General features: G+C 56.0%; 1 protein-coding gene across 1 annotated transcript in view; it reads right to left on the bottom strand.

Annotated features, from left to right (window-relative positions):
* Positions 1 to 17,449, bottom strand: part of Map2k2 (mitogen-activated protein kinase kinase 2) — a 20,545-nt gene extending 3,096 nt beyond the window's left edge. The window contains exons 1-8 of the mRNA XM_013022907.1: positions 17,316 to 17,449; positions 13,783 to 13,993; positions 7,018 to 7,164; positions 3,679 to 3,756; positions 2,941 to 2,992; positions 2,726 to 2,850; positions 2,390 to 2,603; positions 1,063 to 1,127 (exon numbers count right to left, since the gene is read on the bottom strand). Of these exons, the coding sequence (XP_012878361.1) occupies positions 1,063 to 1,127; positions 2,390 to 2,603; positions 2,726 to 2,850; positions 2,941 to 2,992; positions 3,679 to 3,756; positions 7,018 to 7,164; positions 13,783 to 13,993; positions 17,316 to 17,407 (984 nt within the window). The 5' untranslated portion in view covers positions 17,408 to 17,449. The remainder of the gene's footprint in view (positions 1 to 1,062; positions 1,128 to 2,389; positions 2,604 to 2,725; positions 2,851 to 2,940; positions 2,993 to 3,678; positions 3,757 to 7,017; positions 7,165 to 13,782; positions 13,994 to 17,315) is intronic.
* Between the last annotated feature and the right edge of the window lie 6 nt (positions 17,450 to 17,455).

Raw genomic sequence — 17,455 nt, forward strand, 5'->3', positions numbered from 1 at the left:
CTTTTTGCTTATGTGGTGCTGAGGAATCGAACCCAGGGCCTCAGGCATGCAAGGCAAGCGCTCTACCACTGAGCCACCTTCCCAGCCCCTACATTGAGTTTTTTATTGTGTGTTTTGGGGCTTGAACTCAGGGCCTGGGCACTGTCCCTGAGCTTCTTTTGCTCAAGATGAATATTCTACCACTTGACCCACAGTACCACTTCTAGCCTTTTTTTTAGGGGGGGGTCAGTCGTGGGGCTTAACTCTGGGCTTGGGCGCTGTCCCTGCGCTTTTCAGCTCAAGGAGAGCACTCTACCACTTGAGCCACATCACAACTTCTGGTTTTCTAGTGGTTCATTGGAGATAAGAGTCTCATGGACTTTCCTGCCCAGGCTGGCTTTGAACCTCGATCCTCAGATCTCAGCCTCCAGAGTAGCTAGGATTACAGGCGTGAGCCACCAGCGCCCAGCCACTTCCAGCCTTTTTGAGTTTATTGGAGATAGGAATCTCTCAGTTTCCTGCCTGGGCTGGCTTTGAACCAAGATCCTCACATCTCAGCCTCCTGAGTAGCTAGGATTATAGGCATGAGTCACCAGTGCCCAGCTTTGCTGAGCTCTTTTTGCTCAAAGCTAGAATTATAGGTGTAAGCCACCGGTGCACCTGGATTCTTCATTTAACCCCCCCCCAAACAAAAACAAAAACTCATGACTGGGTTCAATAGCTCATTCTAGTAATTGAATTTGAGCAAAAAGTCCACAAGACTCCATGTCAGCAAATGAACTGGGTATGGTGGTTCACACCTGTCAACCTGGCTATATGCAATGCCTAAGTAGGATGATCACAGTCTGAAGCTGACTTAGGCACAACTCCAGGTGATAATCACAAAATAACTATAGGCAGAAAGGGTCTATGTGATACAAGTGATAGAGCGCCTACCTAGTAAAGGCTAGGCTCTGAGTTCAGATCAAACCACTGCCAAAACCAAACCAAACCAAACCCTGACCCTGAGCTAGGGAGAGGGAGCAACGGCTGTGACCCCCGACCCTAGCTACTGAAAAGCACAGGCAAGGCCTGGGCACCCACCTCGTTCACGATGTAGTCCAGCAGCTCAAAGATGGCCATGGTGGGCCGGCTGTCCATCCCGTGACCTACACGGTAGTGAAAGTGCGGGTGAGCCTCTGCTCCCAGGAGGTGCGCGTCTGAGGCGTGGGCCTGAGTGTCCCCCGGGGGCAGCAGGTGTGCGAGGGATGGGGCACTGCCTGCCATCCCTGGGGGAGGCAGATTCTGTCTGGGGCCTCCGGTGAGTCAGACGCCGGAGTGCGCGCCAAGGCGGACATGGGCATCCTCTCCGGAGTCACACACTTGGTGCCACGCTGCTTCCCCGCCATGCCGAAGACAGCCCATCCGGGCAGGGGAGGGGGCAGCCACCACCGAGGGGGCAGCGTGACCTCAAGCAGAGCTCTGGCAGGGACAGTGGAGGCTCCAGATGCCATCTGCAGTAAGCAAGCGGAGGGGTGGCTGACCCCTGCCCAAGGCCCAGCTGGCCAGGCTGAGTTGGCACACGGTGAGGTGCTGGCACACCCCCATGCTCCTCCCCATAGGGTGAGGCCTAGAGTCCATCTGGGAGGGGTGGGGGGGAAGGAGGGAGCGTTCTGAGGACAAAGGCCTGGGAAGACTCCCCGGGAAACCTGGACGAGGCCAGCCCCACACTGCGGCACCGAAGGCCAGGGACTCGGTGTGGCTGTGACCCACGCTACAGCGTGGAGAGGCCCTGGGGCCACCATGCTCAGTGAGAAGAGACACCAAAGGCCCCAGTGTGGCTCCATGGACAGGAAACATCCAGAACAGGTGGATGTGGGACAGGGAGAGGACTTGTGGAGGTTGGGGGCTGGGGTGGTGCTCTGGGGAACGGGGCTTCCATTTGGTGCGATGGAATACTCTGGAAGCAGACAGTGCTGGCTGCACAGCTTTGTGTCAACCTGGCAATGGAAGGAGAGGGCACCCCCTGCTGCTCTCCTGACTGCCGGCATGTTTTCCTTCTCCTTTCCCTATGCTGGGGATGGAACCCAGGGCCTTGTGTGCCACAGGCCATAGCCCAGCCCCCACTCGGGGTTTCCACAAGACAATGCTGAGAAAACCAGGCAGCCAGCATGGCCTGGCTGAGTCGGCTTCTGGATCCTGTCTGCTGCCGGTGACAGGTGCAGGCGCTCTGGGCACAAGAGGTCTGTGGTGCACACTGCTTGCAGCTCTGTCCCCAGAAACCCCAAGACCATCTGAGGACGGCTGACCGCAGCTTGCTCCGTCTGGGGACAGCTGGCGTGGCGAGGGCCAGCGGGGAGGCGGCTGCCAGCACAGCAAGGCCCGCGGGGTCTCCTCCCGCCCCATCCCAGGCCGCAGCTGTGGGGCCTACCGCTGACGGGGCGTCCAGGGGGTCTGGGCCGTGGTGAGATGCTGTGGGGCTCTCCTTCCGCCCCGTCCGTCACGGGCCGGCCAAAGATGGCCTCCAGCTCCTTGGCGTCCGGCGGGGGAATGGGGTACCTCCCGATGGATAGCTCCACCAGGGACAGGCCCATGCTCCAGATGTCCGACTGCACGGAGTAGTGGGTGCCCTGCAGCCGTTCTGGCTGTCGGGAGATAGGAGGAGGTGGCTGGGGGGCACTGGGCCCAGCTCCTGGCCACCCTCTGTCCTCGCCCGCAGCTGGCTAGCACGGGTGCTGAGCAGCGATGGTGGCGGGAGGGAACTTACAGACATGTAGGACCGGGTGCCCACGAACGAGTTGGCCATGGAGTCAATGAGCTGCCCGCTCACCCCGAAGTCACACAGCTTGATCTCCCCTCGGGAGTTGACGAGGATGTTGGAAGGCTTCACGTCTGGGAAGGGACGGATGGACGAGGGTGAGGCCCGCGGCGCCCCGCGTGCCTGCCCACCCGCCTGCCCATCCGGGAGGCCCCGGTCCTCACCTCGGTGCATGATCTGGTGCTTCTCCCGCAGGTAGGCCAGGCCCCGGAGCACCTGCGGACCACGGGGCAGTGAGCAGGATGGAGCCAGGAGGGCCCCAGCCCCCGGGGAGACCCAGCTGGCTGCAGAGTCTGCAGGAGCGCCCTTCTAGGTCACACCCAGCTGGCCAGGGCTAGAGCAAGAACTGCAGCAGAGTAAGGTGGCCACCATCCTTGCCTTGTTGTTAAGTTCAGGCAGCCGAGGCCCTTGGTGGCAGAGACAGAGGCAGGACCTGCACGGAAGGTGTGTGCACCTGGTGGCAGCCACCCTGGGTGGTGCCAGCCCCATGGGGGCACTGTTCAGGGAGCATGTGGGCAGGCTGATGCTGTCTGGCCCAGCCACCCCGGACAACCGAGGCCAGGAAATGGAAGACGGCATGGTGGTGGAGTGATTATAGTGTTGTGCTAAGTTGCCAGTCTTGCTCAGCCACCATACCCGTGGGGCAGGTGCACCATGTCCCTCTCAGCAAAGTGAAGGTCTGGGCCCCGGCACTACTACCCAATGCTCCTCTGCATGTTAGCGTCAGACCTGCCCGGGGCCAGCAATGTCCACAAGTAGGCAGGTGTCCCAACCAGCAGGAGAGGGCAGGGGATTCAGAGACCCTCAACTGGGCACAGGGAACATCACTGGCGACCTCCCACAGGTACCTCGGGAAGGAGTCTTGGCTCACGGGGGCTGGTGTGAGGACAGGTGACACTCACCGCGATGCTGACCTTCCCCAGGATCTCCTCTGGAATCCGCTTGGCTTCTTTCAGCACCTGGTCCAAGGAGCCGCCATCCTGCAGGCCAAGGTGGGGGTGTGTGGTTAGGAAGGGTGGGCGGCACCCCTCCCCCCCAGAACCCATGGTCATATTTCCCTGCCAGATCCCCGCTCCAGCCTTGGAAAAGGGCAGGCTCTCCCCTGGCCCTGTTGGCCTTTGGGGCTGCAGACTCTGCGCCCCAGCAGCAGACATGAAGGCCCAGAATGCAGGGTGTCCCCACCCAGCTCCTTAGAGAGGTCTGTCCTGCCTGCTGGGCTATCTGCCTGCCTGAGGTCTCCGGGCGGCTCACATGCCCCAAGTGCCCCGTGTGGCCCAACCTGGGCAGGGACAGAGGCCACCAGGCCTGGAACCTGAGCACACGCTGAGCCAAGACTTGGCAGGGATAGGGACAAAGGGGTGACGAACCAGGGGGTGACATGAGATGCTCAGGGGAGGAGGAGGAGGAGGTGGGCTGTCTCATCTCTGGGCATCTGCCCCATGTGCTCCCCGCCCCCATCAGCATTTCTCGAGAGGGTTAGGAAGCGGGGACCGTGCCCTGTAACAAGGACGCCTGTGAAGGGCACGGGCACAGAGTCCAGGGGTCACCTAGAATACCTGCCATTCATCTCCTGAGGGTCACATGGCTCCAGTGAGATCCCTGGGGCATAATCAGGCCAGCTGGAGTCTGGCAGGGGTACCTCGCCTGGGAAGCTGGACGGGGTGTAGAACTAGCACACTTCTTTGCTGTCTCCATCCCCCGAGTCCCACCCTCCCCAGGTCTGCATGCTAGCAGGCGGGGTGCGGGGAAGGATGGAGGCCACTTGTGGGACTGACTGCCCCAGTCTTCTAGCTGCCATTTTCGTGTCAGCAGTTTAGAGGAATGTCTGCCTACCCATACTCCCCCACCAGCCCCTACTGCTGCCCCTGTGGCCTGCACACAGGCCGCTTCCTTCTGCCACCGTGAAAGGCCGACATCACTCTGCCTGTCCTGGACACACCACACCTGGACTGCCCTTCCATCGCCACACAAGGCAGAGCGCAGCTCAGAACCCCGGACCCTGCTGTGACAGTGTCATGAGGTGCCTGTGCACGGTCCCCTGCTTCCAGCGAGGGCTTCAGTGCTCAGGGAGCTTCAGGCAGCAGACTTGTACAGCTCAGGCATTCCAGTCATACCTGCAGAGGCCTCAAAGGCCTCTGGGTCTGCTGGAGGTTTGGTCCCTGGCTTGGTGCTAGGGATGGTGGTGGAGCCTTTAAGAGGCGGGGCCTCAAGGGAGGTTTTCAAGTCACTGGGGGCGGGTCCTCAAAGGGGACTACAGTCTTCTTCCTAGCTTTTCTTCCTCCTCCTCCTCCTCCTCCTCCTCCTCCCCCTCCCCCTCCTGCTCCTCTTTTTTTGGGTTGTGGGGCTTGAACTCTGGGCTTGGGCGCTGTCCTTGAGCTCTTCAGCTCAAGGCTGGCGCTCTACCACTTGAGCCACAGCGCCACTTCCGGTTTCCTGGTGGTTCATTGGAGATAAGAGTCTCACAGACTTTCCTGCCTGGGCTGGCTTTGAACTGTGATCCTCAGATCTCAGCCTCCTGAGTAGCTAGGATGACAGGCGTGAGCCGCAGGTGAGTAGTGTTGCTTCTCAGGAGCCCCTGCCCTGCTCTGAGGGGTCATGGGCTTAAAAGCAATGAGGTCACCAGATCATGACTGAGAACCCCAACACAGAGCCACAGTGAACCAGTCCTCTTCACAGAGTAGCCTGGCGTTATGATAACAATGTACATAAATGCAATGCTGAGCCTGAGGTATATGGACAGCCTGGGACCAATTACGCTAGCCTATTAATATGCCACACGATCATACAGTATCATCAGCTCAGGCACAGCTGGGGCTTGGGAGGGCGCCGAGTCCTGCACAACTCACACAGACATTTGGTCCCCAGGTAGCATGCAGTGTGAGGGGTGGGGTCGTAAGACCCAGCGGCCCCCACATACCCCAGCCATCAGCACCCCGTCATGTACTCCTGTCCTGGATAAGCCTACACCTCTAAAACCAGGACTGATCTGGCAGGTCCCCATACCAAGACCAGAGAGGTCAGGCCACAGCCACTGTCAACACCTGGCAGGTGCAGGGCAACCCAGATTCAGCCCTGGTCCTCACCTGGCAGCCTACACAGGGCCCAGCTCAAGCCCCACAGTGAGAGCACGCAGTAGACCTAACCCCAACCCCAGGCCTGCCTCCTGACTTTGAGCCCGTCTCAGCCCAGACATCTTCCCGGGGAGGCAGTGGATGGAGCATACTCTGTGCACCAGGGTGACCACTGCTCCCCATTCTGCTCTCCCCAGGTCCCTGGCTCGTCAAGGAACCTCACACCCGGCCCTCAGTGGCCTCCATCCACACCGTGGTGTGGCCACACCCCGGAAGTCCATCCTTGCACCCCATCTTTCCTGATGTGCTTGCTCACTGGCAGTGTGCAGAGCCCTCGGGCCCAGCGCTGCTCTGGGGACCCCTGAGGTCTGTCCACCAACACCCAGAGCAGGGCCAGGATGAGGCTCCCTTCCTGCAGGGGAAGCGGAGGCTCTGGAAGCAGCACCTGGTGCTAAGCACTGCTGGGCGGGTGCTCTGTCTCCCACCTTTGACCCCTGCTTGCACCAGGCGAGATAGGGCAGGTGGGGAAGGGGCTTCTAACAGTACAACCTTGCTTGGAGACACCAGGGCTCTTGCTCTAATTCATTTCCTGTTGTGTTGCACAACATGGACAGTCAAAATGTATGCACAGGGCATAAGTGAGCCTTCGTACCATGCAGCCTGGTTTTGCAAGGGGGGGGTGGGCTGTTGTGGGCAGCTGGTACCTGAAGCAGTGGCTGGGGGTCACTTCCTCCCCTGACCTACAGCTCCGACCACTTCTGCTTTTGTGACCCCCTTCCCACCCAACTCTGAGCTTGGACACCAGAGCATCTGACCCATGCCCAGCTCACACTGGGCTGGCCAGGACCATGGTGGCACATAAAAGCAAGCACCTGGCTCCACCTGAGCCTGGGCCTGGGTTGGTTAGAGTGTGGGCCCAGATGCTGCCTGCATAGCTCTCCGTTGGCAGCTACACCCAGTGCAGCTACCAACTGCTGTCTGGAAAGGGGCATGAGCTGCTTCCGGCGCCCTGCCGCTCCACCCTCCACCCCTCTACCCCGCCCCCGCCCCCCATCATGCTCGGTGACCTGCGCATGCGGGCTACTGCAGGGGCAGATGGGAGACAGTGCTTCTCAGGAATGCAAGAGCAAAGGTACTTGCACAGCCCACCGGCACCCCAAGGTCCCTCACCATGTGCTCCATGCAGATGCTGATCTCCCCGTCGCTGTAGAAGGCGCCATAAAAGCCCACGATGTACGGGGAGTTGCACTCGTGCAGCACCTGCAGCTCGCGGATGATCTGGTTCCGGATAGCTGGCTTGATCTCCAGGTGGATCAGCTGCAAGGGGGCCAGAAAACCGTCAGGCCCACTCCAGGCTGGGTGGGGCCACAAGAGAAGCCATCTGCCCGCCATCCATGACATCATTCCCCACAGCCCAAAGGGGCTGCCAACACGTGAGCACACGCAGCCAGGCACAGGATGAGGCTCTGGCCCACACCCGGCGTGGAGGGAGCTGGCGGCCCCTGTGTTCAGGGAGAGGAGCAGACACAAAAGGCCCCACAGTGTGTGGCTCCATTGTCAGGAAAAGTCCAGAACAAGTGGACCCAGAGATGGGATGTCTATGGTGGGGGGAGGGAGGGAGTAGCAGGGGCTGTGGTAAGAGTTGAGTGACTGCTAATGGTGATGGGTGGTCTATTTAAGGTGATGAAAATGTCTAAAATTGATAGCAATAACAGATGCATTGACACTGTTTGAAAAAAGAAAGCTATACACTTAAAAATAAAAAACACGGGTGCCTCGCTTGCATGAGGCCCTGGGTTTGATTCCTCAGCACCATATAAGCAGAAAAAGCCAGAAGTGGTGCTGTGGCTCAAGTGGTAGAGCGCTCGCCTTGAGCTGAAGAGCTCAGGGACAGCGCCCAGACTCAGGGTTCAAGCCCCATGACCGACAAAAAAAAAAGCATGGGGCTGGGAAGGTGGCTCAGTGGTAGAGTGCTTGCCTCATATGCATGAGGTCCTGGGTTCGATTCCTCAGCCCCACATATGCAGAAAAAGTCGGAAGTGGTGCTGTGGATCAAGTGGTAGAGCACTGGCCTTGAGCTGAAGAGCTGAGGGACAGTGCCCAGGCCCAGAGTTCAGGCCCCACGATTGACAAGAAACAAACAGACAAAAAAAAAATTTAAAAACACTAGGCACTAGTGGCTCACACTTGTAATTATTCTAGGCACCCAAGAGTTTGAGAATGAGAGGACCAAGGTTTGAGGACAACCTCAGGAGCAAAATCCCAGAAAATCTCCAGAAGGAAGCTGGATGTGGGGGCAAGCACCTGTCACCCCAGCAACAATGGGAAGTTTATTAAAAGCAGGTGGATCACAGCTCAGGTGCACACCTAGGAGACCCAAATTCTGGTGAAAAACAGAGCTGGAGGCATGGCTCAGTGGTTTTGCAACAGCCTCACATGCACAAAGCTGAGTTGGAATCCCAGCATCCCAACACACAAAAAGGCCAAGTAAGCCACCACACAGCAGCACACGCCTATAGCTGTACCCCTTGGGAGACAGAGACAGGAGGAGTGTGAGTTTAAGGCCAGCTGGGGCTACACAATGACTCTGCCTTAAGGAAATGAAATAAACGACAGACCTAAGTGATCACACGCGCTTCATGTGGGTGAGACAGGAGTGGTGCTCAACGTTAGTCCTGGCCCACCAAGTCCAGCCTGGATCACGTGGGAGAATCACACCTGGCGGGGGTGGAGGGAGGGGGGGCGGCACAGCAGGGTCTGCTGGGGACCCCTTTCCAAATGATGCTCCTGAGATGTGCAGAAAAGATGTGGCAAGACCCCTTGACCGGCCCCGAGCCACAAACCCCACCTGAGCTCAGGGCCTACTCATCAGAGCTGCACAGGCACCCACCACAGATAAAGCCCAGGGTGGGGCAGGGGAGGCTGAGAGGAGGGAGGAAGTAAGAAGGTCCCCATTGTGGAGTGGGCAGAGGAGAGGTAAGCCTCCTGTGGAGGCCTGGAGCCCAGGGGCTCAAAAAAATGACAGCAAGGTGACACCAGGACCAAAGGTGACACTGGGGCTGGGCCGGGAAAGGGTGGGAACAAAGGAAGTCACTGGAGCCTGAAGGGAGCGTGCCAGGTTTAGGGCAGGAAGGCAGACCTCGGGGAGGCTGTGACCTTGAGAACCACAAGGGCCCGGCCTCCGCACGCCTGTCCCTTCACCCCTCTCTTCTGCAGATCCACCTGGCCTGTGCTGGCCCTGGGGTCTGGACATGGAACCCTAGAACCCTAAGAAACTGCTTCATCCCCAGGGGAACAGCATCCACTCGCACCCCACCCAAGGCCTGGACACTTATCTGGGAAGAGGGAGAAAATGAAGACCCAGGCGTGCCGTGTGAGGGAATACAAGACGATCCTGCTTCACAAAGCCTACAACAGAACTGGCAAACCCACTTTTCCATACACAACCTGAGCACCTTGAATCTAAACAGGCAAAATCCAGAATGCTCCCTTTCCCAGCTGGGGCTGGAGCCTGCATGCCAAGCTGTGTCCCTTGTCCCCAATGGGAGCTTTTTTTTTTTTTTTGCCAGTCCTGGGGCTTGAACTCAGGGCCTGGGCGCTGTCCCTGAGCTTCTTTTGCTCAAGGCTAGCACTCTACCACCTGAGCCGCACCACCACTTTCAGCTTTTTCTGTGTATGTGGTACTGAGGAATCGAACCCAGGGCTTCATCTGAAACTTTTGGAGCATTTCAGACTCTGGATTTTTAGAAGAGGGAATGCAAATATTCCAAATCTGGGGGGGGGGGGAATCCAAAATGGGAAACATTTCTGACCCTAGTCTTGCCTATAGGGATTCTTCACCTGTATCTGTTTTTGAAACAAGGTCAGAAGCCCAGAGGGGGGGCCTGGAACTTTCCATCTTGGATTTTACTGAACTCTGTATCCAACATAAAGTGATCCACAGGGAAATAGTAACATGACTGTTTTCACACAGCGCCCTTGGAAGCCTGATGTTTTACCTGCCCACACAAACTGTGTGTGTGATAGGCTGCCACACACAAGGGGCAGGGAGAGTACACAGAAGCACGCATAGACGGAGAAGGTTGGCAAGAGGAAGTGGCAGGGACCCCGGGGGCTCGGGAGAGTGGGGATACGGGGCCCGCGATGGCCGCTGGGCCTCCCTCATGCCAGCTCTGGGAGGAGAGCTCTCCACCCAGCTCTGAGCCACTCCCAGGACCGCACTGAGGGGCAGTCAAGGCAGCATTTGGGAGCAAGGCGAAAAGCCGGGGTGCAGGCATTACTAGGACACAAGAAACAGTCAGAATCAGGCTGGCCTCATGGGGTGCCAGAGCCTATGCTCTGTCCAGGGGTGCAAGCCTGACAAAGGACACAATACCAGAGACTCCAGCCCCTACGGTGAGCTGAGGGCAGTTTGCAGGACGAGGAGGCTGAGTGAGCAGTATATGCGGTGCAAACTAGAAGATGGGGGAAAGGACTTCAGCAGCCATGCTGAGACATGGAGAGAACAGACTCATTGGCCGAGTCTAGAAGGTTCCCCACCATACCCTTCGTCCTCCCCACAGATCTTCTTTGGAGCGAGCTCAGTGCTTCTTACCCAGAATGCTGCCAGCCTGAGGGGGGGCACAATGATCGGAGTCAACCTCCCCCAGCCCCGCCCCAAAGCAGGAAGCCAGGAATGGGTGGGGCTACAGACCAGGGCTCCCAGTGAAGGAACAGCCAAGAGGGCTTACATCTGTCCAGCTCTGGCTCCCTCACGTGTACTGCAGGGCTGTCGCTTGATTGAAAAGAGAGCACTCTGGCTGGGAATGTGGCTTAGTGGTAGAGTGCTTGCCTCCCATGCATGAAGCTCTGGGTTTGATTCCTCTGTATCACATATACAGAAAAAGCCAGAAATGGCACTGTGGCTCAAGTGGTAGAGTGCTAGCCTCGAGTAAAAGAAGTTCAGGAACAGTGCCCAGGCTCTGAGTTCAAGTCCCAGGCTGGCAAAAAAATAAAAATAAAATAAATAAAAATAAGCCGGGTGTGTGGTGCTGGTGGCTCATGCCTATAATCTTAGCTACTCAGGAGGTTGAGATCTGAGGATCACAGTTCAAAGTCAGCCCAGGCAGGAAAGTCTGTGAGTCTCTTTTCTTTTTTTTGGGGGGGGGTGCAGTAGTGGTGCCTGAACTCTGGGCCTGGGCGCTGTCCCTCAGCTCTTCAGCTCAAGGCGAGCACTCTATCACTTGAGCCACAGTGCCACTTCTGGCTTTTTTCTTTTTTGCTTATGTGGTGTTGAGGAATCGAACCCAGGGCCTCAGGCATGCAGGGCAAGCGCTCTACCACTGAGCCACCTTCCCAGCCCTCTGTGAGTCTCTTATCTCAAATAAACCACAAGAAAACGGAAAGGGGTGCTGTGGCTCAAGTGGTAAAGTGCTAGCCTTGTGCTGAAGAGCTGAGGGACAGTGCCCAGTCCCAGAGTTCAAACCCCACAACCAACAAAAACTAACTAAACATAATTAACGCAAAAAAGGGCACTCAAGTGGTGGAGTGCCTGCCTAGCCTTCATCCTGTGGGTTGCCAGCAGAGTCCTGCCAGAGGCCAACCCTTGTATGAAGTGCTTCCGGGGGGAGAGCTGGGCTAGAGTGGAGGAATCCCAGCTCAGGTCAGACAAGCAGCTCTCTGCTACACAAATGGAGTTCCAAGTGGCCAGGAGTGCATTACAGATGTGGTAGGGTCCCTGCTGATCCTGACTAGCTCAAGGGTTGCAAGGGCAGTGACAAGGCTGTGCTCAAAAGAAGAAAACATCTACAAACCAGCAGAGCCACATAAATGGAGGGAGTGGTGTGCTGGGTGCAGTTTTGCTGGCATGGCACCATGCCAGGAGGACCCAAAAGAACTGGATAGCCCGGCGCACAGGCCTGCAGGAACCCCACAGCTGCTCCGCACCTGCCGGTGCTCTGCACAGGTGCACGGGCCCAGGCGTCTGCTCCTGGGGTATCTGCACTCTTGACCAGCACCCTGTCCTCTACCTGGCCAATGCCTTGGGTGAAGAGAACCGGAGATTCCCCGGGAGGCACTGGTTTGGAAAATGCTGTCTACAGGAAGAGGACAGAGACAGAAGGCTCTGGGCTGCAGATTTTGAGGGGAAATGCTTCAGATGTGAGAAGAAATAGCTCAGACAGAACAGAAACCCAGAAATGGGAAGGCAGGTACCACAGGATGGAGAGACGTGTGTGTGCGGGGCTCAGGGTGGGCTTCCACATGAAGTAACCGTCCACCTCCAAGCAAATGCGCAAGCTCAGTGGTCATCTTGGAAATCCTTGGATTCTGTGTTTAGCTTTAGGATCATTATCTCAAAATGTCTCAACTCCTCTGCCAGTCTCAACTCCTTATACCTCCTAAGGCTTCTTCTCCAACACCCAGAGGAAGGCTACATTGTGCCACAGAGTCCCGGATTGGCAAGCAGTGGCTTGGAGTCCCATTGAAGGGGTGACAGAGAACTTCATGCGCCCTCCAAATTTGTTCATATGCCAGGCTAAGGTGCTGTAGGGAAGGGAGTTTTCAGATGTGTTGAACATTGACACCAGATTCTGAGTAGAGCAGGCCACCTTGTAGTGAGGGTGGGCCACATCCAATCAGTTGAAGGCAATCTGTGTTTGCCTGGGAAGTGAGAAGTCTGTCTTGAGATGGCCTTTGGACTTAAGTAGAAATATCACTGTTTCCTGAGGCTCCAGCAAACCTCAGAATCAGTCACCGGGTTCCACAGTCACAGGAGCCAAGTCCTTCAAATAAAGTTCTCTCCAAGTTGGGTGTGGTGGCTATGGCTGTGACCTGAAAGGATCATAGCACTGAGGCAAGAGGACCCTGAGTTCTAGGCAAGCCATAGTTACATGGTGTGCTTGAGGTCAGCCTGGGCTCTGTAGTGAGACCTTGTCTCAAAAAAAACCAAAACATAACATTCTCCCTGGGACTGGGGTGTGGCTCAGTAGTAGAACACTCAACTCAGCCAGCTGGGCCTGCACCCTGGCAATCTTTTTCTTTTCTTTTTTAATTCTTTTACATGGTGCTGGGGCCTCACTGATCCCAGGGCTTCACTGGATGCTGGTGGCTCATGTCTATAACCCTAGCTACTCAGGAAGCTGAGATATGAGAGTCTCGGTTCAAAGCCAGCCTGTGCAGGAAAGTCTGTGAGACTCCCAAGTAATCACAAGAAAGGGGAAGAGGAGCTGTGGCTCCAAGTGGTAGAGCACTAGCCTTAAACCAAAGAGTTCAGGGACAGTACGCAGGCCTCAAGTTCAAGTCCCACATTTAACAACAACAACAACAAAAGAATCCAGGACATCATTGAGCCACAACAACAACAACAACAACAAAGAGAATCCAGGACCTCATCACTGAGCCCCATTTCCAGGCTCAGAATCGGATTTTAAAACATCCCTGAAGGTAGCCAGGTACTGGTGGCACATGCCTGTCATCTTAGCTATTCAGAGGGCTGAGATCTGTGGATCCACCATCCAAAGCCAACCCAGAAAAGAAATTCTGAGAGATTCTTAGCTCCAATTAACCACCAAAATGGGGAAGTGGAGCTGGGGTTCAAGTGGTACAGCACTAGCCTTGAGCAGAAGCAGCTCAGACTCTGAGTTCAAGCCCTAGGACTGGCAAAGAACAAAAGTCACAAAACAAAAACATCCTTGAAGGCAGAGGTTGGCCATGAAAGGGGAAAGGTGTGCAGAAACAAGGCTGATACACTCTGAGTAAATTCCTGGGACTTACAATCCAGAAGGCAGCCAATGGGAGGACAGAGGTCCTAGAGGTAGCCAATGAGAGCACAGAGGCCCTGAAAACAGTCTATGGGAGCACAGAGGGAGCCAATAGGAGCACAGCAGGCTGTCTTTTCAATCTCTCTATTTCCTGGGTACCTGCCCTCACACAACCCACCTGGGGGCCTTGGCTCACCTTCCTGGCCATGATAAGACCTGATGGTCTGTGTTGGACCTTGGTGACCACCCCGCCATTGCCAGCTCCCAGTTCTGAGATTCTTTCAAAGTCATCATCCTTGAGCTCGCCGACTTTGGCCTTCTGGGTAAGGAAAGCCTCGAGACGCTTTTTCTGCTGCTCATCTAGTTCCAGTTCCTCCAGCTTCTTCTGCAGGTCCACTAGGTTTGCCCTGTGGAGACCCCAAGGGCAAAGGTGAGCAAGGAAAGCAGGAGCAGCCAGCAGCTACAATGGCCACAAGGATACACAGACGGGGCAGACATGATGCCTGCCCTTCCAGGCTCCCTGCCTAGGAGGAAAGAACCCTGTCAGAGGGCCTTGGTCACTGCTCATAGTATTAGGAGACTGTGAGGACAAGCACCAGCTCAGGGACCCAGGAGATGCTCAGACCACATCAGATGGGGATGAAGGAGCCAGGGGCCGGATGGGCTGAGGCCTGGGGCCAGGATGCCCATCTCTGCCTAGGGTGGCAAATCCAAGTTTCAAAGCAGATGTTACATCCTGTGAGCATTGGCTGATGTGAATTAAAGCTTGGCAGTGGAGGGGTGCAGAACCTAAACTGTGTAGACAGCCCCAGGGCACCCCAAGCACCTGGCACCCTGCTACCGGGACCCCGCCAGCTTCTGTCAAACATCAGGTTTACACAAGCCCTGAACTTGGGTACTATGGGACCAAAGATGTCTACATCAATTTATTGAGTGAAGCAAGGGCTCTGAAAAGGACAACTTAACAATGAGCTGCTTTTGTGAATGCATTGACTTTGAGGCCCACCCTAAGGAAAAAGAGTCAGCCCTAGTAGCAATGTTGCCCAAGAGAAACGTAACAGATGAGGCCCAGATTCCATCTCCTCCTATCTCCAGCATCACAATATCAAATTTAAAAAATTAGGCCAGGCACCAATGGCTCACGCCTGTAATCCTAGCTACTCAGAAGGCTGAGATCTGAGGATTGAGGTTCAAAGCCAGCCCGGTCAGGAAAGTCTGTGAGACTCTTATTGCCAATAAACCACTCAGAAAACCAGAAGTGGCACTGTGGTTCAAGTGGTAGTGCACTAGCTTTGAGCTGAAGGGCTGAGGGACAGTGCCCAGGCCCAGAGTTCAAGCCCCACAAGAAGAAAGGATTAATGTTTAAAGCGGGGGCGGGGAGGAAAGTAACATTAAAATTAATACTGTATTTTAGCCATGTGGTGCCCACCTGGAATCTCAGCAGGGGAAAGACTGAGGTAGGAGGATCTTGAGTTCAAGGACAGACTAGGCTACAGATAAAAATCCTGTTTCAAAAACCAAACAAACCCAAATAGATGATATACTTCCTTCCTTCCTTCCTTCCCATCCTGGGGCTTGAACTCAAGGCCTGAGCATTATCTGAGTTGTGTTTGTTTGTTTTTTGTCGGTCGTGGGGGCTTCAACTCTGGGCCTGGGCACTGTCCCTCAGCTCTTCAGCTCAAGGCGAGCGCTCTACCACTTGAGCTACAGCGCCATTTCCGGTTTTCTGGTGGTTTATTGGAGATAGGAGTCTCATGGTCTCTCCTGTCTGGGCTGGCTTTGAACCGCAATCCTCAGATCTCAGCCTCCTGAGTAGCTAGGATTACAGGCGTGAGCCACCAGCGCCCGGCTATCTGAGTTTTTTTGCTCGACTAGAGCTCTAACACGTGAGCCACAGCTCCACTTCTGGGTTTTCAGTAAGTAATTGGAGATGGGGCTTGGGCTGACTTCAAACTGTGATGCTCTGATCTCAGCCTCTTGAGCAGCTGATAGACATGAGCTCCTGGCTCCTGGCTAGATGATCGTTTTCAATGTGTATAATAAGTATTCACTTTCTGTTTTCTCATATTAGGGTTTTGGCTCTGGGACACTGGCCATGTCACATATTTGGGACTGGCTGGAGCAGGGGATATAGCCCAGACAGCCATCAGTGAAAATGTCTGGAGAATGGTCACCTCCGGCCATCCTTAGGCAGCCTTGGGTCCTCGGTTCCCTGAGGTCTAAGCCAAAGTTGATGGTCCTCGAGGTGAGTTCACCTGAGGAGGAAGGGGGTAACTGGATGTCTCATCAGGAGAAATGCAATCCTGAGATGACCATTACTTGCCTATGCCTTAAAAATACTCCAGCCAAAGGGCACAGGGGTCAAAGGTGACATCACCTGGAATGGAAGGGTGCTGGGCACCCTTTTCTGGGCTGCATTATCACCTGGAGACTAGCCTAAGCAGGAGAAGCAGGCTCCTGGGGTGTGTGGGGGGAACTTACTGCAGGTCACATGACACAGGAAGCCCCTCTGAGCCAGGACCAGGGCCTGAAGCAGATGCTTACAGCTGAAAAAAAAGCCAGATGATATGGTGGCAAGACACAAGAAAGAGAAACCACGAGCACGCAAGCGCAAAGGAACCAATAAGTGGATGAATGAAGGTGTGCACTGTGGGGCTGAAGAGGCATCTCTGGGAACCGCCCTGTGACACGTCCAGTGTACCGCCAACCTGCCTTAAACATAATAGAAACTCAATAAGGCATGTGTGCACACACACACATGTGCATGTGTGTGCACACACATGTGCATGTGTGCGCACACACATGTGCATGTGCGCGCACACGTGCACCCCAGACTGGCTTACTCAACCCAGGTATTCATGAAGGGCACACATCCTGAACCAGGGAAAGAAAAGAATATAGGAAGAGTTCCCTTACAGGAAGGATGGAGTAGGTTGATCAATGAAAAAATAAAACCTGTGGCCTGTCCACTCCGTTGATAGCCTCAGTCTCCCCATGTAAGTGGAGAGGTCATAGCATGCTCTCAACGGCTGTGAACCCCAACAACGCTTGGAGCCGCTCCCCTGACAATTCAGCCACTCGGGGAACCCATCACCCCAGCCTTTTCTGGGATGCTCCCCGGTCTGTCCCCAGCTTCCTAGAAGCCCCCCAAGACCTCTTGTCATGCTCAATGATCTCTGTTTTGCCCATTCGCCCCTCCTTCCAGGCTTTTCTAACCCAGTTACTTTACAATCTGCTTGAGGGGTTCCAGCAGTTCCCACTTCAGGTCCTTACCCTACTAACCCCACTCCCGCCCGTTTCCCATCCTCTCTATGGGGGGATGCTCACCACTCATCCCACCTTCGGGGCTCTGCACCCCCTCTCCCAGCCCACAGCATCTCTATGTCTTATAGTCTCTCAGGCACCTCTCCCAAATTCTCCAGAGGCCTCCTCATCCGGACCCTTCTTTTACCGACGGCACGACCTGGGGACGACCCCATCTTTTTCCCGCAGGGCCTCCGCCTCCGTCTCCTTCTTGGGGTGAGGGCCTCCTAAGTTGGCATCCTTAGCACCCCCACTTTGCCACTGAAGGACCTCGCAGCCTAGTTCACTGTGGGGGACGACTCCACCCCATCGTGTGCTCACGGGGACCCCCCGGGCCCCCCTCTCGTCACTCCCAGACCCCCCCACACACACCTGGGGTCTGAGACCCCACGACCCTCCCAGGCCCCGGGGACCCCGCGCACTCACTCGGAGGCGCCCTCGCTGGTGGGGGACGGGCCCTCGGCGATGGTGGGGTTGATGGTGAGCGCCGGCAGCACCGGCTTCCTCCGGGCCAGCATCGGGGCTCCGCGGGCCGGCGGCGGCGGCGCCTCTAGCCGGGGCCCATA

The sequence above is a fragment of the Dipodomys ordii genome, unplaced genomic scaffold (assembly GCF_000151885.1).
Source record: "Dipodomys ordii isolate 6190 unplaced genomic scaffold, Dord_2.0 Scaffold64, whole genome shotgun sequence".
NCBI lineage: Eukaryota > Metazoa > Chordata > Mammalia > Rodentia > Heteromyidae > Dipodomys > Dipodomys ordii.